The sequence below is a fragment of the Pogoniulus pusillus genome, chromosome 17 (assembly GCF_015220805.1).
Source record: "Pogoniulus pusillus isolate bPogPus1 chromosome 17, bPogPus1.pri, whole genome shotgun sequence".
In the NCBI taxonomy this organism is placed as follows: domain Eukaryota; kingdom Metazoa; phylum Chordata; class Aves; order Piciformes; family Lybiidae; genus Pogoniulus; species Pogoniulus pusillus.
The window spans coordinates 5,147,347-5,167,094 of record NC_087280.1 but is presented as its reverse complement, the minus strand read 5'-3'; the positions used below and the strand labels follow the sequence as shown (position 1 = coordinate 5,167,094).

The 19,748-nt window shown below is 42.2% G+C and overlaps 3 protein-coding genes across 5 annotated transcripts in view; 1 reads left to right on the top strand and 2 right to left on the bottom strand.

The window, feature by feature from the left end:
* The window catches only part of ACSBG1 (acyl-CoA synthetase bubblegum family member 1), a 37,536-nt gene extending 34,071 nt beyond the window's left edge, over nucleotides 1-3,465 (bottom strand). Inside the window, exon 1 of the mRNA XM_064157362.1 lies at nucleotides 3,279-3,465. The gene's annotated coding sequence lies outside the window, so the exon portion shown is untranslated. The remainder of the gene's footprint in view (nucleotides 1-3,278) is intronic.
* A 187-nt stretch (nucleotides 3,466-3,652) lies between these two features.
* On the top strand, nucleotides 3,653-9,462 carry DNAJA4 (DnaJ heat shock protein family (Hsp40) member A4). The gene is made up of 8 exons (XM_064157354.1): nucleotides 3,653-3,758; nucleotides 3,880-4,017; nucleotides 5,662-5,842; nucleotides 6,750-6,854; nucleotides 7,588-7,815; nucleotides 7,905-8,135; nucleotides 8,650-8,750; nucleotides 8,854-9,462. Exons 2-8 carry the CDS (start codon nucleotides 3,886-3,888, stop codon nucleotides 9,070-9,072), a joined length of 1,197 nt encoding a protein of 398 aa, XP_064013424.1. The 5' UTR covers nucleotides 3,653-3,758; nucleotides 3,880-3,885; the 3' UTR covers nucleotides 9,073-9,462.
* Nucleotides 9,463-10,218: 756 nt separating this feature from the next.
* Nucleotides 10,219-16,826, bottom strand: SKIC8 (SKI8 subunit of superkiller complex). Of its 3 annotated transcripts, none has more exons than XM_064157356.1 (11): nucleotides 16,787-16,826; nucleotides 16,492-16,535; nucleotides 16,370-16,397; nucleotides 15,914-16,019; nucleotides 15,173-15,345; nucleotides 14,396-14,544; nucleotides 13,980-14,073; nucleotides 13,148-13,241; nucleotides 12,383-12,475; nucleotides 11,713-11,791; nucleotides 10,219-10,472 (listed from the first exon to the last, which is right to left on the bottom strand). In XM_064157356.1, the coding sequence occupies exons 2-11, from the start codon at nucleotides 16,501-16,503 to the stop codon at nucleotides 10,383-10,385; spliced, it is 918 nt and encodes a 305-aa protein (XP_064013426.1). In that variant the 5' UTR covers nucleotides 16,504-16,535; nucleotides 16,787-16,826; the 3' UTR covers nucleotides 10,219-10,382. The 3 variants fall into 3 exon arrangements, with proteins under 3 accessions (XP_064013426.1, XP_064013427.1, XP_064013425.1); XM_064157357.1 differs by lacking the exon at nucleotides 16,787-16,826 and adding an exon at nucleotides 16,722-16,738; XM_064157355.1 differs by lacking the exon at nucleotides 16,787-16,826 and having other exon boundaries at nucleotides 16,492-16,610.
* Between the last annotated feature and the right edge of the window lie 2,922 nt (nucleotides 16,827-19,748).

Sequence of the window (19,748 nt, the reverse complement as noted above, 5' to 3'; positions counted from 1 at the left end):
ACTCAGCACTGCAGTAGCCAAGCACCTCCACCATCACTACATCAGCACTTAAATCAACTTCACTGAACCAGGTCTATCACGTACTGTAGAAATTTCTACACACAACTATACCAATTATTTCCCAGGATGTTAGAAAGTCCTGTTTAGCTGCCCAGACTACTTCTGCAGTAGTAAATAAAGATCCAAGGAACGGCTGAAGACTCATCCTGAGATTGTTTTGGCGTGTGCAAACTGGCATTTCCCTGAGCCAGGGAACCCAGGCCAGGGGTTGTGACTGGGAGGCAATGCTAATGATTGCCTGTCTGGAGAAGGAAGGGAGAGAGGGATGCAAGCTGTGCCATATCATTTGCCTTCAGAACTAGATCATCAGATAGAATGTTTTATTTAGTGATACATAGGAAACCATAAGAATATGTAAAACTATTAAACATCTAACTTTACAGAAAGATGTGAAGTTTATTCCAGAACTACATCCAAATACCTGATCGTAAGCACAACAAATTGAAATTAAAAGAAAGAAAACTCTGCAGTGGGATTCTAAGGAGTCCTTTCTCACATCAGTAAATTGCTTTGAAAATACCTGAACACAGAACAGGGACTATTTCAATGATAAAGATGTGTCATTTAACACAGCTAAAATTAACTTTTCTGAGACACATTTAAGTTCCTTGCTTTTGGGATAATTCTCCAAATTCTCACTTGATTACAGTGATTCTCTTGAGAAAGTTGCTAGGTATCTTCCATGGGCTTGCAACTAGCTTTCCAGAAATACTATAAAGAACTAACTTTTGAGAAATACCATAAAGAAAAGACAGGATTAAATTCTGTTGGAAGAAGTCTTCGGGGGGGGTTTAATTATTATTTCTTCTGAGCATCTAGAGTGTTCTACCTGCTATGCTATTCAAAAGACTTTAGCTGGATGACCCTTCCTCGGGTTGCATCTTGGCTGTTGAGTGGCCAGGCAACAGGCTGTCTCATGGCAGGGAAATGGCTGTTCATTCTGTAAACCCTGTCCATTGAGCAAATAAACATAAAACCTCAAATACACACGTCTCTTCTAAACATACTGTCTTTAGAAACGTTTTCAGCTTTATATCTATATATATTAAAGTAACTGATGGTTAGAATATTACTTTGATGCAATCAATGATTCTCCAATGCTAAATCACTCCTCCAGTAACAAAATTGGAGGCAAGGAAGTCAGGTTGTGAAGCAAAGGGAATTTATGTGGGGGGATTGGTGGAAAAGAGTTGTTTTTGGTCTGTGTATTGCTTTTGGCCTGTGTATGGTTTGATCAGAACTGAAAATTCACATGATTGTGATAAACTGTAAATTTCCTGCAACTGTCAGCTGCCAACAGTTCTGTCACTTCAACAATCAATTTAAAAATGTCATGCTATAAGAAAAAGTTCTACATGGAATTTGCCTTTGTAGTTTAGGTACATTTCTAGGTTTCAAGGAATAAATCCTAACAAATGAGGCCAGCAGCCTATACAGTTCAGTAAGGAATGATCTTCATCTTCCAATGATTTTTACATACTGCACTTTCTACTCCATACAGCTTGCACAAGTTTGCACTACACTCACGTTGGCTTTTTTGCAGTGGAATGGGATGCTTTTTCCACATACAGGTAAAGATTTCTGGGTGTTAACAGCCTCACAAAGCTAAGAAGGAAATTAAGAAGCAAACAAAGCTCACATATTGTTCACATCCCTTGCTCTACAATTATGATTGGTATCCTTACCTCCTCAAGGAGTTAGTGACTGATACTTAGAGCTAAAGACACTGTCACCACAAATTTATACTGTCACAAGATCCCAAACACATATGCCAGAGAGGCCAAAACAAAGCAGTGCTGTTACTAAGGTCAGTCACCAACAAGAGCCTCAATGTGCAGATCAGCTTCAGCACGGGTGGAGTGCAACCCTTCATGTAGGGGACAGGATGTTTCATGTTTCATTCGCAAACACTTGGCAACATGATACTGCCCATCGCTGAGTACCAGCCTTCCCCCCCCCCCCCCCCCCCCCTTTCCTTACTTGTAAAGCAATATTGCTTATTATTTTGCCATAAAACCATTCCTCTTAAAGGTTTTGGCTGTTATTGCAAGTAACAACTGCTTCTAGTAAGGAACCACCCACGAGTTTATACTGTATTTACCAATATCTACACATACATACTTACACGAGGGTTGCTTCCCACAAAAATGAAATACTGTGTCTTTACAACATACTATAAATGCCTTTGAAATTCAAAGCTGAAGCATTCAGCTACTGCCAAACTATTAAAAGACCTTAATCTGTTCCTAATGAGGAATATTATCTTCAGGACTACAGGATTGTGGTGAAGTTGTCTTTAAAGTGAAGATTATTTCTAGAATAAAGTCGGGGTTTCCCCTTCAAAAAGGATATATAGCTCTTAGCTTTCAAGTTTAGTTATACACAGCATTTTTTTCAGAAAATTATTTCTCAATACAATTTCACAATTGCAAACCACAATTATTAAGTTGCTGATAATCAGGCTTTTGACCTGCTCCTTTCATGGATATTTTGGGTTGTTTCCTGTAGATGATCTCCCTCCTTTGCTAAGTCTATGTGTTTAATGTAAGCAGAAGGGCACAGACTGCATTCATTCAATCTTCTAATAGTATTTACCAGAAAGATAGCAAAAAGGACACGGCACTAGAGTTTTAAAGTGTAACTTTCTCATTCCAAACCCATGCTCCCTTTACTTCCTTTTTTCCACCCCCTCCATTTTCACTGCTAGACAGTAAGGTTCTCTTCTTCAGAGTCATCTCAGTATTTTCCCTGACGGTGACTGAAAGAGGACTGAGCCTTTGGGTTATTGCAACCCGTAAGAGATGCTTCTTTTAGAAAACTGCTTCCAGGAATAGAGGTTATTTCTTGGAATAATCTTAAGCACACCTACTTAATCTCGAGTCTGAACAAAATCTTAGTTCATGGACTTGTCTCTATTTTTCACTTCTTTCAGTATTGCCTCCTTCAGCCTCCACACCAGCACCAGTTTTATCTCCTTTCACCTGAGCAGTTAATAATTCATCGGAGGCCTTGCGTTGCCTGGAGAAACACGGAAACCTAACTGAGCTGTGCCACCTGCTCTCAGCACAGCACTCGCGAACAGCTGAGGAAGAAGTGAGCACACCCCAGCGGCACACCCCGAGCTCCAGGAATCTAACAACTGCACAAAATCCTGGGGAACGAGGCGTAGAAAAGCCACGCTGCTACCTAACAGTTTCCAGCGCTAAAACAACACTCACTTCCCAAGGGCAGGAAAGTTTACGTGCGTCTGTCCGGCTCTTCCCAGGCCAGACGCAAATTAACGACTCCGACATGAGGGCTGTGAGAAAAGCTCGCCACCCGTTAGCACAGTGCCGTGACACGCCGCTTCACTGACCGACCCTGAGGCCACCCGACAGCCCGGAGCCAGGCCCGGGGCGCCGCTCGCCGCTGCAGGCCCGCGGGCAGCGCCTCCCGCAGCTCCGCCCGAGCCGAGCGCCCAGCGCGGGCCCCGCGGGCAGCCCCGCGCGCTCCCCAGAGCCCGCGCGCTCCGCCCCCTGCGCGTACCGGCGGTGACGTCACGCGCGGCATTTCTAGACCGTTCTAGGGCCGTGACGTAGGGCGGCGTCATTCCAGAAGATTCGGCCGGTTCCCGTATAAAGTCCTCGGAAGAGGCGGGGCCACAGTGGTCGGCGAGCGGGCGGCAGGCGTAGCACCGTTGGAGTGTGGTGGTTGCAGCGGTAAGTGCGCTCTGGTGGGCCTTTGTGGGCCGCCAGGCTAGCGGCCTGTTCTGGGGCGGGCGGCGGAGAAACGATGGGGAACGCAGCGTAACGGAGAGTAACACGGAGAGTTTTTCTGTAGGGCACCATGGTGAAGGAGACAGAGTACTACGATATTCTGCAAGTGAAGCCCAATGCCACTTCCGAAGAGATCAAGCGCGCCTACCGTAAGCTGGCGCTGAAGTACCACCCTGACAAGAACCCTAGCGAGGGCGAACGGGTACGCCGCGGTCGGGGTCGGGCCAGGGCCGGTGGGATAACAGCGGAGTTTCCTGCCGTATCTGAGGTGTCCTGTGTGCCGGGCAGGCCCGTTCGGTGGGGCGGGGCTGGGTTGGGACTGGGCCCAGGCCCGATGCTGAGCCCGAGTCCGGGCCTTGACTGCCCTGGCTGGGCTCGTTGGTGACGGTGCTGGGCTTCAAGATGGGCGACTCCTGTGGCGAAAGCCGGGGGCTGGCGCGGGCACTTCCACATCCTGTCTTGTGTTTGTGTGTGAAGGCCGAGTTGGTTTTCTTTTATGATCCGATTTGCTTAAAGGATAGGCATAATGCTCCTCTCGCAGCGTGGTGTGGTTGAAGGAAGGCTTCTGTTCTTCTGAGTCTGTACAAGTCAGATGAAACTGGCAGCAGGCTTCCTGGCCGAGTTGTGGCAGGAGGGGATGCTTCAGGCCCTCTTTCTGGGTGCATACCCTACCGGTATCTCGGTAGTTGCCACGGGAAGCTCACTTTTTAAAAGGTCACTTTTTTCGTTGGAAAAAGCAGACGAAAGGATTTCTGGTGTCCCAAAGGCCTTTGTGCTGTCAGATGTTGTAAAATCTAGTAGTGGATCCAGCGACTAGCAATACTGTCTGTGCTGAGGTTATGCTGGATGAATTTGTGTTCTTGAACAGAGGGAGGTATTTTTTCTGAGAAAATATTAATGGAGATATACAAGGTAGCTATCAAGAGGAAATTGGACTGCACATGGATGGAGTGTTTGCAGCAAAAATATTTTACCGGTTATTAGCAGTGACCTGCTCAACTCCATCTTGCATAGGAGCATAAATGAGCACCACAGCTGAAGAACTATGGAAAACTTGAACGATAAGACTCTCTAAAAGTTAGTGTGATAATAACATAGTATCTTTGTATTTGTGTATGTAGTTCCCTGGTTTGAAAAACTCAAGTAACCTTGCCTGGTCTTTTTCTTAAACCACTTCAGATGGTCTGAAGTGAATCATGTTTAACATGGAAATAGTCATTTTAGTCATAGCAGATTGTGTTTAAAGTACTGACTTGGACGTTCTAGTAACGGAAACCTCTTGATAGCTATTGAGAAAAAAATCCTGTGTATTTTTGATTGCTTGCATATTTTTATTTGTATCTGAGTCCTGTTAGCGTTGTGCAAGTAACACCAGTGTCTGGTCACTTAAATCTCTATTTAGCTACTAGCTGGATGTAGCATCTTAACAGGCATGAAGAATAGCTGCTTAGCTCTGGAATGACTAGCACTGCTGTGGTCATTGAGCATCTGGGGACTTCCAGGACTCGGAGGATACTATCATATGCCTTTCTAAATTGATTTATTAGAGGTGTATAATGACTGCAACTACCACAGCTTCCAAAATGTGGTTTGCATATGGGCGGAAGTGGGATGTGACTCTGTAATAAGGTCTCTTGTAACATGGGAGGAGGGGGGGAGAGAGGTAAAAGGGGGGGTGGTGTTCCTGGACAAGTGTACTATTACTGTCTGTTACACGTTTGTTTAGGGAGTTTTCTTTTGCGCAAAGAGAACTGCTGTAGCAGCTCAATGGAAAGATGAAGTTGCATATGAGAGGGTTACTTTTCCTATTGGTCATAGTTGTTCAGAGCTTCTTTTTTCTTTTTAGTTTAAACTCATATCCCAGGCATATGAAGTTCTGTCGGACCCAAAGAAAAGGGACCTCTATGACCAGGGTGGGGAGCAGGCTATTAAAGAAGGAGGCCTGAGTGGCGGGAGCTTCTCTTCACCCATGGACATCTTTGACATGTTCTTTGGTGGTGGAGGCCGAATGAATAGAGAGAGAAGAGGTACACAGTTCTAAACAGTTCTAGAAACTCTAACCATGCACTTAAGCATCCCTGTGCTATGGTGCTGCTGTTCTGCTAAGTGCCCATAGTGTGGATATTATATGTTACAACAAGTAGATCAAGTAAACCGCTTTACTTCTAGCTCCTCTAGCATTAAGATTCTTAGAAACTAGATAACATGACTTCTCCATAGCAAACTTTCTGATGAATTCTGTGTGTTTGTTTTTGTTTCTGTTTTTTTTCTGTTAAAGTGGATGTGGGTAATATGTAAGGGAGGGGCAAGTATTGGTAGTTCAGAGCTGTTGAATGAGATGTGGTTTAAGTTACCTTCTCAGATCTGTGCCTTGCTTGTATGCTTTGGGCAACTTGCTTTAAAGGACACAATCACCTTCAGTAATGTTGAATGTTGTTTAAATATTTTGGAGAAATTATGTATAACTGAGTACAGAGGGCTACCAAAAGTGGGGTATGGTTTTTGGCTTATTCTGTGCCCAGCGTCTGAAGGAGCAAGTGGTAACTTGCTGTAAAAGCTTTGAAATCATGCTATGATATGTCATGGATATGTATAGGCAAGCATAAAAGCAGCTTCTAAATGGACTGGATCTGAAGCTGGTAGTGTCCTTGCATCTTGTCTCAAGTTTTTACAGATAGGAGTAGGAGCAGGGATAGGGTGGCTTTAATGATGCTTTGCTTAATTACAGCTAAACTTGATGTTCTGACATAAGTGGGTACAGCTCAGTGGAAGCTGATGGAACTGCACATGCTTTTAAGGGGGGTGAGCTGTGTTCTAAGTTTGGAATATACTACATTTCTTCAGTGAGACTGCATGTATGAATAAATGTAGAAGCATTTAAACATTTGTCCTCAAAACTGCTGAACTAATTTTTCTCTTTTGTTTTATTCAAAGGCAAAAATGTTGTGCACCAGTTAGGTGTATCTCTTGAAGACCTCTATAATGGTGTTACAAGGAAACTGGCACTGCAGAAGAATGTTATTTGTGGAAAGTGTGAAGGTAAAGAAGCAAGTACTGGTTTCAAACCCCTGTTACTCAAGGGTTTTTTTTGTAGAAGAGTATTGGGGAAGTGGCAGGAAATAATGTGCATGTGATAGTTTGAAGCAAACCATCACAGTGCAGTGTTTCAATTTTTATATTTCCTCCCAAAAGTCTGCTAAAGTACTTACTTATACATTAAAGCTTCCTTAAATGTAGTGGTATGAAGCTACTGTTCTAATAGCAGATTTAATGTCACTGTGATCCATAGCTGAGGATACCTAAATGGAAATCATCTCAGTTTGGAACTTCTATTAAAAAAAAGATTAATGAAACAGCCATTTAATTACTGGTGGTAGGAGTCTGGCTTGTATTACACAACTCATTTTACAGCTCTTATGGTCATCTTTGAGGTGAATGTTGATGAGGTCTTGAATCTTGGTATTTCATTAAATACTTAGCAGATTCTTTCCCAAGTATTAAGGGATTGTCTAGGTCTTGAAGTTGACGCGCTGACTGTTTCTTGAAAACCAAGATGTACTGAGGGGTGAAGCATAGAGTCATGAAATAAGATGTACATAGGAAACTTAGCTAATTTGCATGTAGAAACTCAATTCCAGTTATGCTGAAAGTTTGTTACTGAACAACTACTCAGTTGCCATGAACATGCTCTTGAAGTCAATGAGTTACTCTACTGTTGTAACTTGTTCGGTTTTTTGAGACTGAGATCAGATTTAACATTTTTTTGCCAAAGGTTATGGTGGAAAAAGAGGGGCTGTAGAGAAGTGCCCAGTGTGTAAAGGAAGAGGAATGCAAGTTATAGTCCAGCAGATTGGACCTGGCATGGTACAACAAATCCAAACTGTGTGTCCAGAATGCAAAGGCCAAGGTGAAAGAATAAATCCAAAGGACAGGTGTGACAACTGCAATGGCTGTAAAGTTGTGAGAGAGAAAAAGATCATAGAAGTTAATGTTGATAAAGGTAAGAACTATGTTTTTTCTATGTCTTTGTTGTATGTCCCTAATCATAGTATACAGTCTGCAGAGAAAATATGTGGTACTCTTCTCCAGGTATGAAAGATGGGCAGAAGATCGTATTTCATGGAGAAGGTGACCAGGAGCCTGATCTGGAGCCTGGTGATGTAATAATTGTGCTTGATCAAAAGGATCACAGTGTCTTTCAGAGGCGAGGGCATGACTTAATCACAAAAATGAGAATTCAACTCTCGGAAGCCTTATGTGGTTTCAGGAAGACTATTGAAACTCTGGATAACAGAGTTCTTGTCATATCATCTAGGCCAGGTAGGTTTTCACTGTTCTGAATGCTAAACTGCTTCTGTGCTTCACTGTGCCTAGACTGGGTTTTTAGAGGGGCTGTTTAGTTGTGGGTGGGGTTTAACCAGATGATGCAATACATTCAAACTAGAGTTGCAACCATTTAATTTAGTTGCTGCTTTGACATTGTCATTCCTTTTGAGATAGTATATACAGAATTACAGCTAAAGATCTCAAATGCTTCTCAATAAACTTCGGTCCCAGTTGATGGGTAGTCAGGAAAATACTGAAGAGGTCTGAAACTCCAGTTCTGCTAGATGAATTTAGCCTGAAGGCTGTGCTAGGAGAAGCTGATTGACTTACATGGGAATACATAGCCTAAATGGCTTTACATCTGCCTGGCTTGGGTTTAGTAATGCAGCCTTTTCTGTGAGATAGTCTCTCTCCAGTGCTGTGGAAACATTGCTTGTGTGTAACCTGGCTTTTCATGCTTATGAAAGATCTGCCACATAAGCTTACTTAAAGCTCTTCCATCCCATAGGTGAAGTGATAAAACATGGTGACCTAAAGTGTATCTACAATGAAGGGATGCCTATCTACAGGTCTCCAACAGAAAAGGGCAGCTTAATTATTCAATTTTTGGTAAGTTAAATGATTTTCTATAGCAAATAAACCATGTTGGCATTGGTATAACTATTCATTAAAAAATCCTAATACAAACTAATAATAAAACATGAAATTTTAGGTCCAGTTTCCAGAGCACTTCTGGCTCCCAAGGGAAAAATTGAGTTTGCTGGAGGCTCTGCTTCCTCCAAGAGAAGATGTTATGATTACAGACGAGATGGATCAGGTAGACCTTGAAGACTTTGATCCAAATGAGCAAACCTATCGCAACAGTGCAGGAGAAGCATATGAAGAAGATGAGGAGGGTCCCAGAACAGGAGTACAGTGTCAGACATCTTAAAGCAAGGTGGAGTGGATGGCATCTAAAATGTAAATTTTCACAATGAAAACTGCATGGCTGTAATAGCCACTGCTTGTGGATTTTGTGTTCAGCAAATTGAGTTGCTGCGCTGTCAGTATCACCTTTTTTGTAACTAATTTATATTGTGTTCCTGTAGTCTCTATATGAAGCAAATGTCACACAGCTGAGAACCAACTGAGTTGGTATACATTTTCCTGTGCTGTGAAGATTCTCAATTTATTTCACCTATGCTATTTATATAAGACTTTGGCAATACTGATAGAGGCTGAGTGGAGTGTCTTATGTAAATACTTTCATACTGGAAAATTAATTTCATAGAATGAAACATAGCAGAAATAACTTCTAATAAATACAACTCTTCACATTTTATCATGCTTCTCTTGTACTTTCTTAGCCACTCTCCAAGGGCCTTTATTTTTGTTCTCCATATTCAACTTTGTATTATCTGCAATTTCTTTTAGCTTTTTTTTGCTCAGAAGCATTTTGTCCATGCCCCACTTGCACAGTGGCACTCTATGTCCAGCTGTGCTACATTAGCATTCCTTTGGCTGCTGTGCTCTAAGTGTAACTTCATGTTAAAAGGTATCCTACTGTTGAGTGCATATTCCACATACTCTTATTTCACCTACAGGCAAATAACTTCCATAAGAAATCTTAATCTTGGAAAACCTCCATTTCAGTGATAACCAGAAAGGGTTTTTACTTCTTCCTAGGTCCTATGGAGCTGAGCCTTAACTGTAATGAATAAAAAAAACCCATGGACCCTGCCCATCTTTCTACTGTTGTGTAGGATATGGCAGGGGAATGATCACATCCTTCACCTGTTTTTTCGGACAGTGTGTATGAAGTCAGAGTTACAAGCAATTGACATCCTTTACCAAAATGCAACAGATGAATAAATTCTGTCTCACCAGGCAGTTAGTGGAACAGGTGTTCAGCTCAAGTCACCCCTCCTTGTTCCTTCTAGGCCCTCAGCAAGAGCAGTGCTGACTCTGCAACTAACACACTGCCTCCATACCTTTTGCTAAAATAAGCTACTCTTGGTCAACACTTTTACACTCCACTCTCTCCTGCTCCTGTACATAAAGAAAGCAGTTACTTCACCCATCGTGCCAAAATGACAAGTTGCTTGCAAGTATAGCTTTTATTTTTAAAAAAGTAATTTTCTCTCATGCTGAACAAAATCAGGACATATAAACATATGTCTTTTATCATAGTAAAATATTACATAGGACAGTAGTGTTCCTAAAAGCTGCCCTAGGAGTTAAGCACAGGGTTTGAGACAACATTTAAACAGGACAGTCATAAATATGAATTTCTTGGTCATCTCCAACAGATACAATTTTGGACCCATTTCCATTGTATTTCACTCCCCAAACCTGCGAAGAAGACATGCACAACGTTAGCAACAGGAGACTGGGAAAAAATGTTTCAGTAGCAGTCACTGGTCACAAAAAGCAGAAGAGAGGTTCTTAAGATCAGCTTATTAGAGCTGGTCCAATTATAGCTTCTGCTTTAACAGCAGATGAGGCTGACAAACCTTAGAGAGACACTGCCACCTAGCTGCTCGACTAGCTCTTGCATTCTACTCAAAATGGATTACACAATCTAAAGATAGTTGGCAAAGTTTGAGAAATCGTGCCAGAGTTGACATAAATACTAACGTTTTTCAGAAAGGAAAACAGAGTGGCCAAGAGAGAAAAAGTGCTTTTGAGAAAGCAAAAGGAGAATTACTTTCCCTGCATTGTGGCAGACTGAAGAACAACTCAGTTTATCCTGGGCTAATTAAAACAGTCATTTACATACCAGCGCAAAACTTAAATTCAGGTCAGTTCACTGACTTGGGACAGTTGCACAAACTTAAATGACCTCCATCTCCCATCAGCAAGGTAACAGAGTGAAAGCTACCCAGCATATTAACATGGGATTGCAGAATAGGTGCATTGACAATAGCATGTTTCAGGGAATCTCATTAACTTTTGCATAAATATCTGAAACCCAGCCTTCTCTGCCTTCTACAAACTCCATAGGTTATGGACAACAGCTAAAACACTGGGCATCTCAGTTCACTTGGTACTTCAATGCTAAAACCCCAAAAACTGGATAACTGAAAAGGTTACCATACAAAAACACTGAATGGAGAAAAAAGCCCAAACAAAATCTGAAATATTTCCTTCATTAAATCTTCCTCTGTGATCAATTAACACCAGAATTGTTCTATTTAACACTTAACAGTTGGTAAAAAGGTACCTTAGATACCCAAATTCTTTATCCTTTACAGTTTACCATCACTGAGCATAAAAAACAGGTGTTACAGATATTTGAGAATCTCAATATTCAAGGAGACCATCATGTGCTGTTAAAGTGATAAATAAGACTGTAGAGAAAAAAAGTCTGGTAAGAATCCTTTAGGCCCCTCAACACTACCATTCTTTGGACCTGAAAAATGTAAATTACTTGGGAGAAGATCACCCTACAAACTGGAGTCTTAATTATGACCTAAGTGCCAAATAATCATGAACAAATGATTTCATTCCAACAAGCTGCAGTCTGAGCACAACTGTGCACAACTACACAACTGAAGTTTTGTGAACACAGATAAAGCAACACCAGACATACCTGATCGTGGTGGTCATAGAAAGTATGAACACAAGTTCTTGTTCCGGCTTCCCAAACTTTTACACTTTTATCAGATGAACTGAAAAATATATTGAGCAGTGTATAAATTAATAAATTAGCTATCATGTAAAACCTAACAGATCTCATAGGCTTAATAAACCCTCTGTCTCCCATCAAATACAGGGATGAGGTAGCAAAGGACTGCATCCTCAATACGTTCCATTTACCTTTATAATAGATTTACTCTTGCAGTAAGTACAACGTGAAGACTCCCATTTTAGCCAGAAAATTCTTGGAAGCAAATTCCTTGGCTAAAGAAACCTCTCTTACATAAACTTGAGCTGTTTGAAGAGTTAACACTAACTAGATTCATGTACCACTACATTAGGTTGTTCTTTCCCATTCAGCAGTAATTTTTTTAGATATTTAGAATCAAACTGCCCTTCTCTTAGGTTTACATGTCCATGACTTACACTATAACACACTTTTCATTACAACTGGCATTGCATCACAAATTGGCTCTAGAGTCTTTCATTGCAATGTATGTTACTCTGTTATAGGTACCATTGCAATCTGTACACAGTTACCTTTTATGATCCATCTCCCTTTATAAATACAGATTTGTGTTGGTTTTGTTTTTTTTTTAACTAAGCATAAAAATCCTCAATACCTGGAAACAAAATGGGTATCATCAGGACAAAATGCTACATTTAATACCCAGGATCCGTGACCACTTAATGTGCCAGCCAAGTTTGCATGTTGCCTGTGGGAAGAACAAATGTTAACATTTGGTTTCTGAATTCCAGGGGAAAAGCAACAGGAATACACTCTTAGCTTGTGATGTCAGGAGTTGTTCAGTGCAAATGTCACAGAAGGTGACTTCCTGATGTTTGCTCATGCAAGCCCAATGGGTGTTAACAGCAGATTCTGGTTTTCCATTTCAAATGGGTAACATAAAAAGAAGTCACTAAGAAGTGTCCACATTGGTGAACACCACAAAGAAGTCAAAGTAATGCAAGTTTGGGGGAATGAAGATCACTCAAGCAATGTCTTTTCTTCCCCAGGGTCTTTTAGATTTTTGCACAGTGCAACACAAATAGTTCATAAGTATAATTTCTTGGGTACAGAAGAGATGTTCAAGATGGGTAAACACAAACAAACAGGACAGATACACAAAGCAATCAGCCCGTTGCCTACAGGGCAAATAAGGGGAACATAATTTTCTTTTCAAGTTAAGGCTGTCATCTACCTATGCACTTGTTCAAAACCATCCAGGTGGTAGTATTTTATTACTTAAAAATATTTATTATATAAATAAATCACTAAAAGCTGAAAGGAATTATAGAGAGCATAGGGTTTGATATATCTTTTTTCTACTATCAGCATCTCTGAATATTTTTTTCCTGTTAGTATGTCTTGGAAAATAGCAACTTACACATCGTAGATTTTGATGTAGCCATCATCTGAGGCAGTTACAAGTAACTGAGAATCTGGGGAGAATGTCAGTGAACGAATAGGCATTGCATGACCTGAAATACAAAGTTATATATGGCTTAGAATGCAGCTATTCCTCTTCCTAATGGCACTATTTAAGAAGCGGCACCAGAAGAGCATTCCCTGCTACGAGAAAGCTATGTATGAAGAGTCTCTCTATGCCTTTGCAGGCATCTTGGCTAAACACAAAATGGAAACTGACAGTACTTCTCAACTTTAAATGTTAAAGCATGTCCATTGCAACACAAAAGTATCTTATTTTTCTTTATGATAAATGATATTGTATTTTCTGATATGATTTCATATTAAGTGTTTGAGTTTTTTAAATTAGCTGCACAACTGGACAGAAACTGCATGAATACCTAAAGCTTCTTTATCTGTTAGAAACATGCATGCCTTCTACAATATAAAATGCTAGATTATTTTTTAAAAGGGGATGGAATTGCTGAAAAACTGATACCTGCTGTTGTGCACCAGATACTTAGCCTAGCTTCATTCCCTTGTACTGCACTCCCATACAAGCAGCAACTGCAATTTAAGAATCTTGTTAAGAATTACTGATGTCTTTTAAGATGGGCACTTATGATGCAAGACTGAGTTTACAGTTGCCTCTAATATTTTAAGTTACAGCACACTAGTTGCTGTCTAATAGACAGAAACAGCAACTCATTTATGCCACAGCTGTTGTATCTTTTTCTGATTTGCATTATATCCTTTAGTTCTGTTGAGGAAGGAAGCCAGCACTTGAGTGTTACAATTACACAAACCATTACCTTCTAGCGTATGCAGAAGCTTTCCAGTTGCAATATCAAAAATATTGATAATGCCATCTATTGCTCCACTGGCTAAGTATTTTCCATCTGGACTCTGCAATAAACCACAGAAAGGATGCATTTAACATCTGTATCCATTTAGCCTAGGCATGCTCTTGGCAACTTTTCACGATTACAATCTACTCAGGATAGCTGCCCTCAAAAAAGCCTGAAGATTCAGCTGATGTACAATATCTGTATAAGCAAGAGCAAAGTGTATTTTCCAGATATGCAGTTTCTTTGTGAAACTATGAAAATACATCTGTCATTTATTATTAAGCAGATAGAAACTGATAAATGGAAACACAATTATCTGACTTACAACACGTTACAGCAATAGCAGTTTCACACACAAAATTAACTACTGTGCTTCTTACATAGGCAATGCTAAGGATGAACTTTCCCCTGGTGTCCAGAGAATATTCTTTCTTTCCAGTCTCAACACCAAAAATATTGACTTTTCCCACATGACTTCCTGTTGCAAGGTACTGCGAATCAGGTGAAAAAGCCACAGACCAAGCATCAACTGTATGAAAAAGGAAAAATCAGTTAGGTGAAAACTGTTTCTCATTTCAAATTCACCAACATCCAGTTCTGTATGGATCTGTTTAGACTTTTAATCCCCTACCTACTCTTAACACTCTATCCTCTTAAGAAGAGTGCGCAAGCTCATGAAAGTTAATTTCCTTCTGTGTAATTAACAGAGCATAGCTTTAGCCATGAATTTCAGTTAAGTGAAAGATTACAAGGGCTGGAAGTTATCAGACCCTCCTGTAACAATATAGACTTCAAGATTGCATGAGTTGAATCTGAAGTCTTACTTTTCTCCTGGTACCAAAAGATATGAAACCAGTAAAAGAAAGGAAAACAAGTGTCTAGCAAAGCACAGAAGATGCAGAGAAACAAAGACACACAAAACCAACAGAGATCAACAATCATTGCAAGACATTTAAACCCCATATCTAAATCTATCTGGGAAAGCATAAGTGGTGTGCAGAAAAAGATAAAATTGTCTGACACTATGTTGAGTACATCAGTTTCCAAGACCTTTGCAAACAAAGATTTCAAGTCCCCTAGTCATCTCATACACCCTAATTCCACACTGTATATTATCTACTGTCTGTACAGTCCTCACACAGAGACTGCCATCTTACCAGGACCAGCATCTATTGACTTGATTTGTTTGCCAGTTTCTAAATCCCAAAGACGAATATGGGCATCTAATGAGCTGGATGCTGCAATGGAGCCTGTGTGGCTGATATCCACAGATACCACGCCCAGCTGATGACCCTCCAAAGTCCACTGTAGATCCAATTTTTCATCATTCCTTTTATTCAAGGGAAAGAGAAACCTGGTTATGAATAGCTGGGGACACTCAGCCCATCTCCAACCTCAGACAAAACAAACAAACCCACGTTTTTTTCAACGAAAGAGGGATCCAACTTCACTCATGAAGTGCAGATAGCTGCCCACAAACTGCTTACTGCAAAGCAGGTGCTTTGCCTTCACTTTGTAGGCAGTCCCACCAACATGTCTGTTACACAGCACTACACAGCAGACTGCCAGTCTGTCAGCACAGCATGAAGTGCAAGAACCAACGTTTTTACAATCGTCACAACAGAGCTACTCACATCATTAATGTAAAGCACACACTCAGTACTGCTTTGGCTAAGAGACACAACAATTTCTTTGCAATTGCACACTTCAGTGCCATTTCTATGAGGATTACAAGGATTTTTTCAAGTAAATTATATCACCATTATTCCTCTCACAGTAAAAATTATCTCAATGCATTGTCTCATTAAAAGTTGCATACTATAGAAATTCAAGACTGTTATCTCCATACTGACTACTTCCAAGGCTTTAAACTGCCTAATATGGAGCATTTCACTTACCACTTCCACACCTTCACTAGATCATCCAAAGAACCAGAGATCACTGTTTCAGAACCATCTTTTTTATTTTTTCCCCAGGCAACTGACCAAATGGCATCATCATGAGCTAAAAGAGAATATAAACACAGAAATCATAACTGAAGTGGTTTCTTTTGATAGAAGGCAACCACCAATTTTCGTAATGCTACAATTTCTAATTGAAATGATTGCAATAGACCCTTTGCTCTGCAAGTCTCATCAGTGCTCCGAGAGCTTTTGGCACTGTTTTCATTATTTCAAAACACATCACACCCTTTGTTCACCAAGGTCACTGATTTTAGTTATTTTTTTAGCCATTTTTTAGTTATTCAGGTTTATACTTAACATAAACATAATCATGGTCTCGCAAGTGAATCTACCACTATCAGTTTTGCATCATCCAAGAAGCCCAGCATTAATTAATGTATGTTTTCTCACCTTGCTCTTGCTTGAAGAGAATACCGTACTAGAAAGAAAAAAATAATTACTATTATACACGATCAGTTAAAAAAAAATAACAAGGTAGTCATTAGCTTAATTAAGGCTGTGTTTGTATTTACCTGTGTGGTCATATCTTTACGTGAGCAATCCTAACAGCAACGCTCTGGAAGGAGAAAACCCATTAGGCTCAGCACTATAGCTCTGCCTCAGAAACACCGCTCTGCAAGGAATACGGTAAGGCCCGAAGGGAAATCACCTCTCTCTCACCCTCCGCCCGCACGGCGAGAAGCACCCAGCGCCCGCCTTCGCCCTCCCGCGCAGTGCGGCACTGTGCCGTGCCGTGCCGTGCCGTGCCGAGCCGAGCCGTACCGTACCGTACCGTACCGTACCGTACCGTACCGTACCGTACCGTACCGTGCCGAGCCGAGCCGAGCCGAGCCGAGCCGAGCCGAGCCGAGCCGAGCTGAGCCGTGCCGGACAGTTTGCAGCCGACCACCAGTCCACTACCGCCACGGCCGCCGTCGCAGTGTGATGACGTCTCGTACCACCGAGAGCGCGGCAGGAACGCCTCTCCTCGAAGCCCTTCTCTCCGCCACGCTCTCTACTGCCGCCCCGTGGCCCCGGCGGCTCCCTTTGCCCTCACAGGCCGAGTGGCCGCGCGCGCTCAGACCGCTGGCGGCCGCGGTGCACTTTGCGGCCCGCTGGCGGCCGCGGTGCACTTTGCGGCCCGCTCGGGCCGCGGCGGCGCCCTCAGCGGTGCCCTCAGCGGTGCCCTCAGCGGTCTCCAGCTCTCACAGGCAGCTCCCACCAAGTCCCTCTGGTTGCCGCGGGTACTCGGACAGCGCCTGTCCCCCTCGGGCCGCCTGACAATGCCGTCCCACGGCCTGGCGCTTAGCCCAGCTCCCTGCCACCTTCTTCAGGGGACGCCGGTGAAGCCGCGGGGCTGAGGCTGTGGGCTCTGTGGGCTCTGTGGGCTGTGGGCTCCGTGGGCTCCGTGGGCTCCGTGTTCGGCCGCTGGTTGCCAGCCTTCCATCTCCTCACTCTGACTTAGACAACGAACCCCGTGTGCGAGGAGCCAGTCACTGCAGTTGTAGCTGTCCAGAAGCATATGCGATATAAATAAGAGCCCCTTTGGTGCTGTGATGGCACTAACGATGTAAACGGGGGAAAACGTGAGGGACCGAGGAGCGTACTCCAGTCCACCGCCTCAGCACTGCTGGAGCTTCCTGACTGGAAGTTGCCGCTGGCTGCCTTCGGTCCAAGATGCAGAAGAGAGATGCCAACCAGTCAGAGAAATGGAGCTTACCCTGGGTTGTTGGGCCGCGTTGTCAGCAGCCGGCGCCCAGGGTCGAGGAGCTGCGGTAAAAGTTGAGCAGCACAGCTCTGTCTCTAATCACAGCACGGAAGTCTTCTTTAATGTCACTGGAGTGAGAGGAAATTTCCCTACTAATCATCTCTTCCAGAGAAAATGGGGGGGCGAAAAAAAAGGTATGACTTGTTTGGAAGTTGAGTTATTTCAAGTTGTTGCCTCTGCTTGAGTTAAAAGTGTGGAAAATGTCAGAATTAAGGTTCAGGAGAACAAATCAGATTCCCTGAGGCTTAAAGACAAAAGACCAGTGGCCGTTCACAGCTGTTAATCAGTCTGTGTGGGTACACAAAGCTCTTGGAGATCAAGGGAGCTTGTCTGAGTAAGCAATGTAACACCCAAAACAGGCATTCTAAATGTGTCTTAACACAGTTCTACAGTCGAGAATGAAAATCTGTTTAAAACTCTTACATACAATTACAGAGTTCTTAGCTCTCTGATTATTTAGATTGAGCTTTGAGAGGATTTTAAGGCACACTGCTTTAACGTATTGAACTTCAGAAGTGCTTATTTTCTTGTTAGGAATTAGACAATGGTAAGTGTTTTCCAAAAGTAAGAGGAATTATTGCATCTCTTACCAGCCTTCTCCTAAGAATTCTCAGTTATATTTGTACTTAGAATATTTTCACCTTATGTTCAAACAATTGAGATTTGGTTTCTCTCTACAGAGAACTGCTCTCTGTAGAACGCTGCAGTGCTGTAGTATAATCTTTGTCAGGTGAAGTGTTTCTAATCCTGGCAGAGTTTTCACACCACACAAAGCTCTATCCAGTAGAATTTACTCAGTACATGGAACACCTTCAAGGGAAAAGATTGTTATTGTTCTTCTGTGAGTGCAGACTGAGATTGTGGATTATTTTCTGCATCACTTAAACACAAATCTGTATTTGTTAGACTGAAAGCTGATTAGATGCTGCTTTGGTGCATCAAGAGGATAATCTGAAGCAAAGTATGCCACATGTTTGATATATAGATAAACTGCCTCCTCAGAATGGTGACTGAGATCAGGTTTCTCTATGTTTGTCCTTGTTCTGGAGTGCTAGCTACATGGTTATCTCAACCCTAATCAGAAGAATACTTTAGGAGTGCATATATGTTCAAACACCAGGTTTTAAACAGTGTTACAAGGCGGGGAAATGGTGTATTTAAAACTGTCGTGATCACCCTGATACAGTGCTGACATGTAGAAGTGAATTAGGTCAAGACTTTGAGGCATTGTATAAACATCACAAAAGGCACTTCCCAGCTCGAATCTCAGTTGCAGAGAACGAACTGAGATAAACACTTAGTTTAAAAAATAATAGGCTGAGTGCTACTGTGTTCGCCTAATGTCGTGACAGTTCAGATCAGCATTCACAGTTCAGCACCTGCCCAGAGTTAGACAGAAGACAAATGCTAGGTGAGCCTTGTTTTATTAAAGTCTTGAAGACATATGAACCACTGTAGAGCAGTAAGGCTAGATCATTAACTGGGAGCTTCAGCTCTTCAGGTACACAGACACTACTGCTTCTTCAAACGTACCAGTAATAAAAGTAAGAATAGCGGAAGTGTGGGCCCTCTGCTGAATGAGGAGGCAGCCCTGATGACTGAGGATGCAGAGACGGCAGAGTAGCTAAATACCTTCTTTGCTTCAGTCTTTTTACTCCGAAGACCAGGCCCTGTGAACTTCAGACCCTGGATGAAGGAGAGAAAGCCTGGAGGAGGGAAGACTGTCCACTAGTCAATGAAGACTGGGTTAGGGATCAGTTACACAAAATTAATATACACAAGACCATCAGCCCTGATGAGATGCACCCAAGAGTACTAAGAGAACTGCCTGATGTTGGCACTCTACTGCTCTCCAGTATTTTTGCAAACTCTTGGTGCACAGGAGAGGTGCCTGAGGACTGAAGGAGAGCCACTGTCATTCCGGGCTTCAAAAAGGGCAAGTTGTCAAGGAGGACTGAGCTCAATTATAGATTGCTTTCAGGACTGATCCACCAGTTTTGAGTTTGATTTTCCATCTTAAGG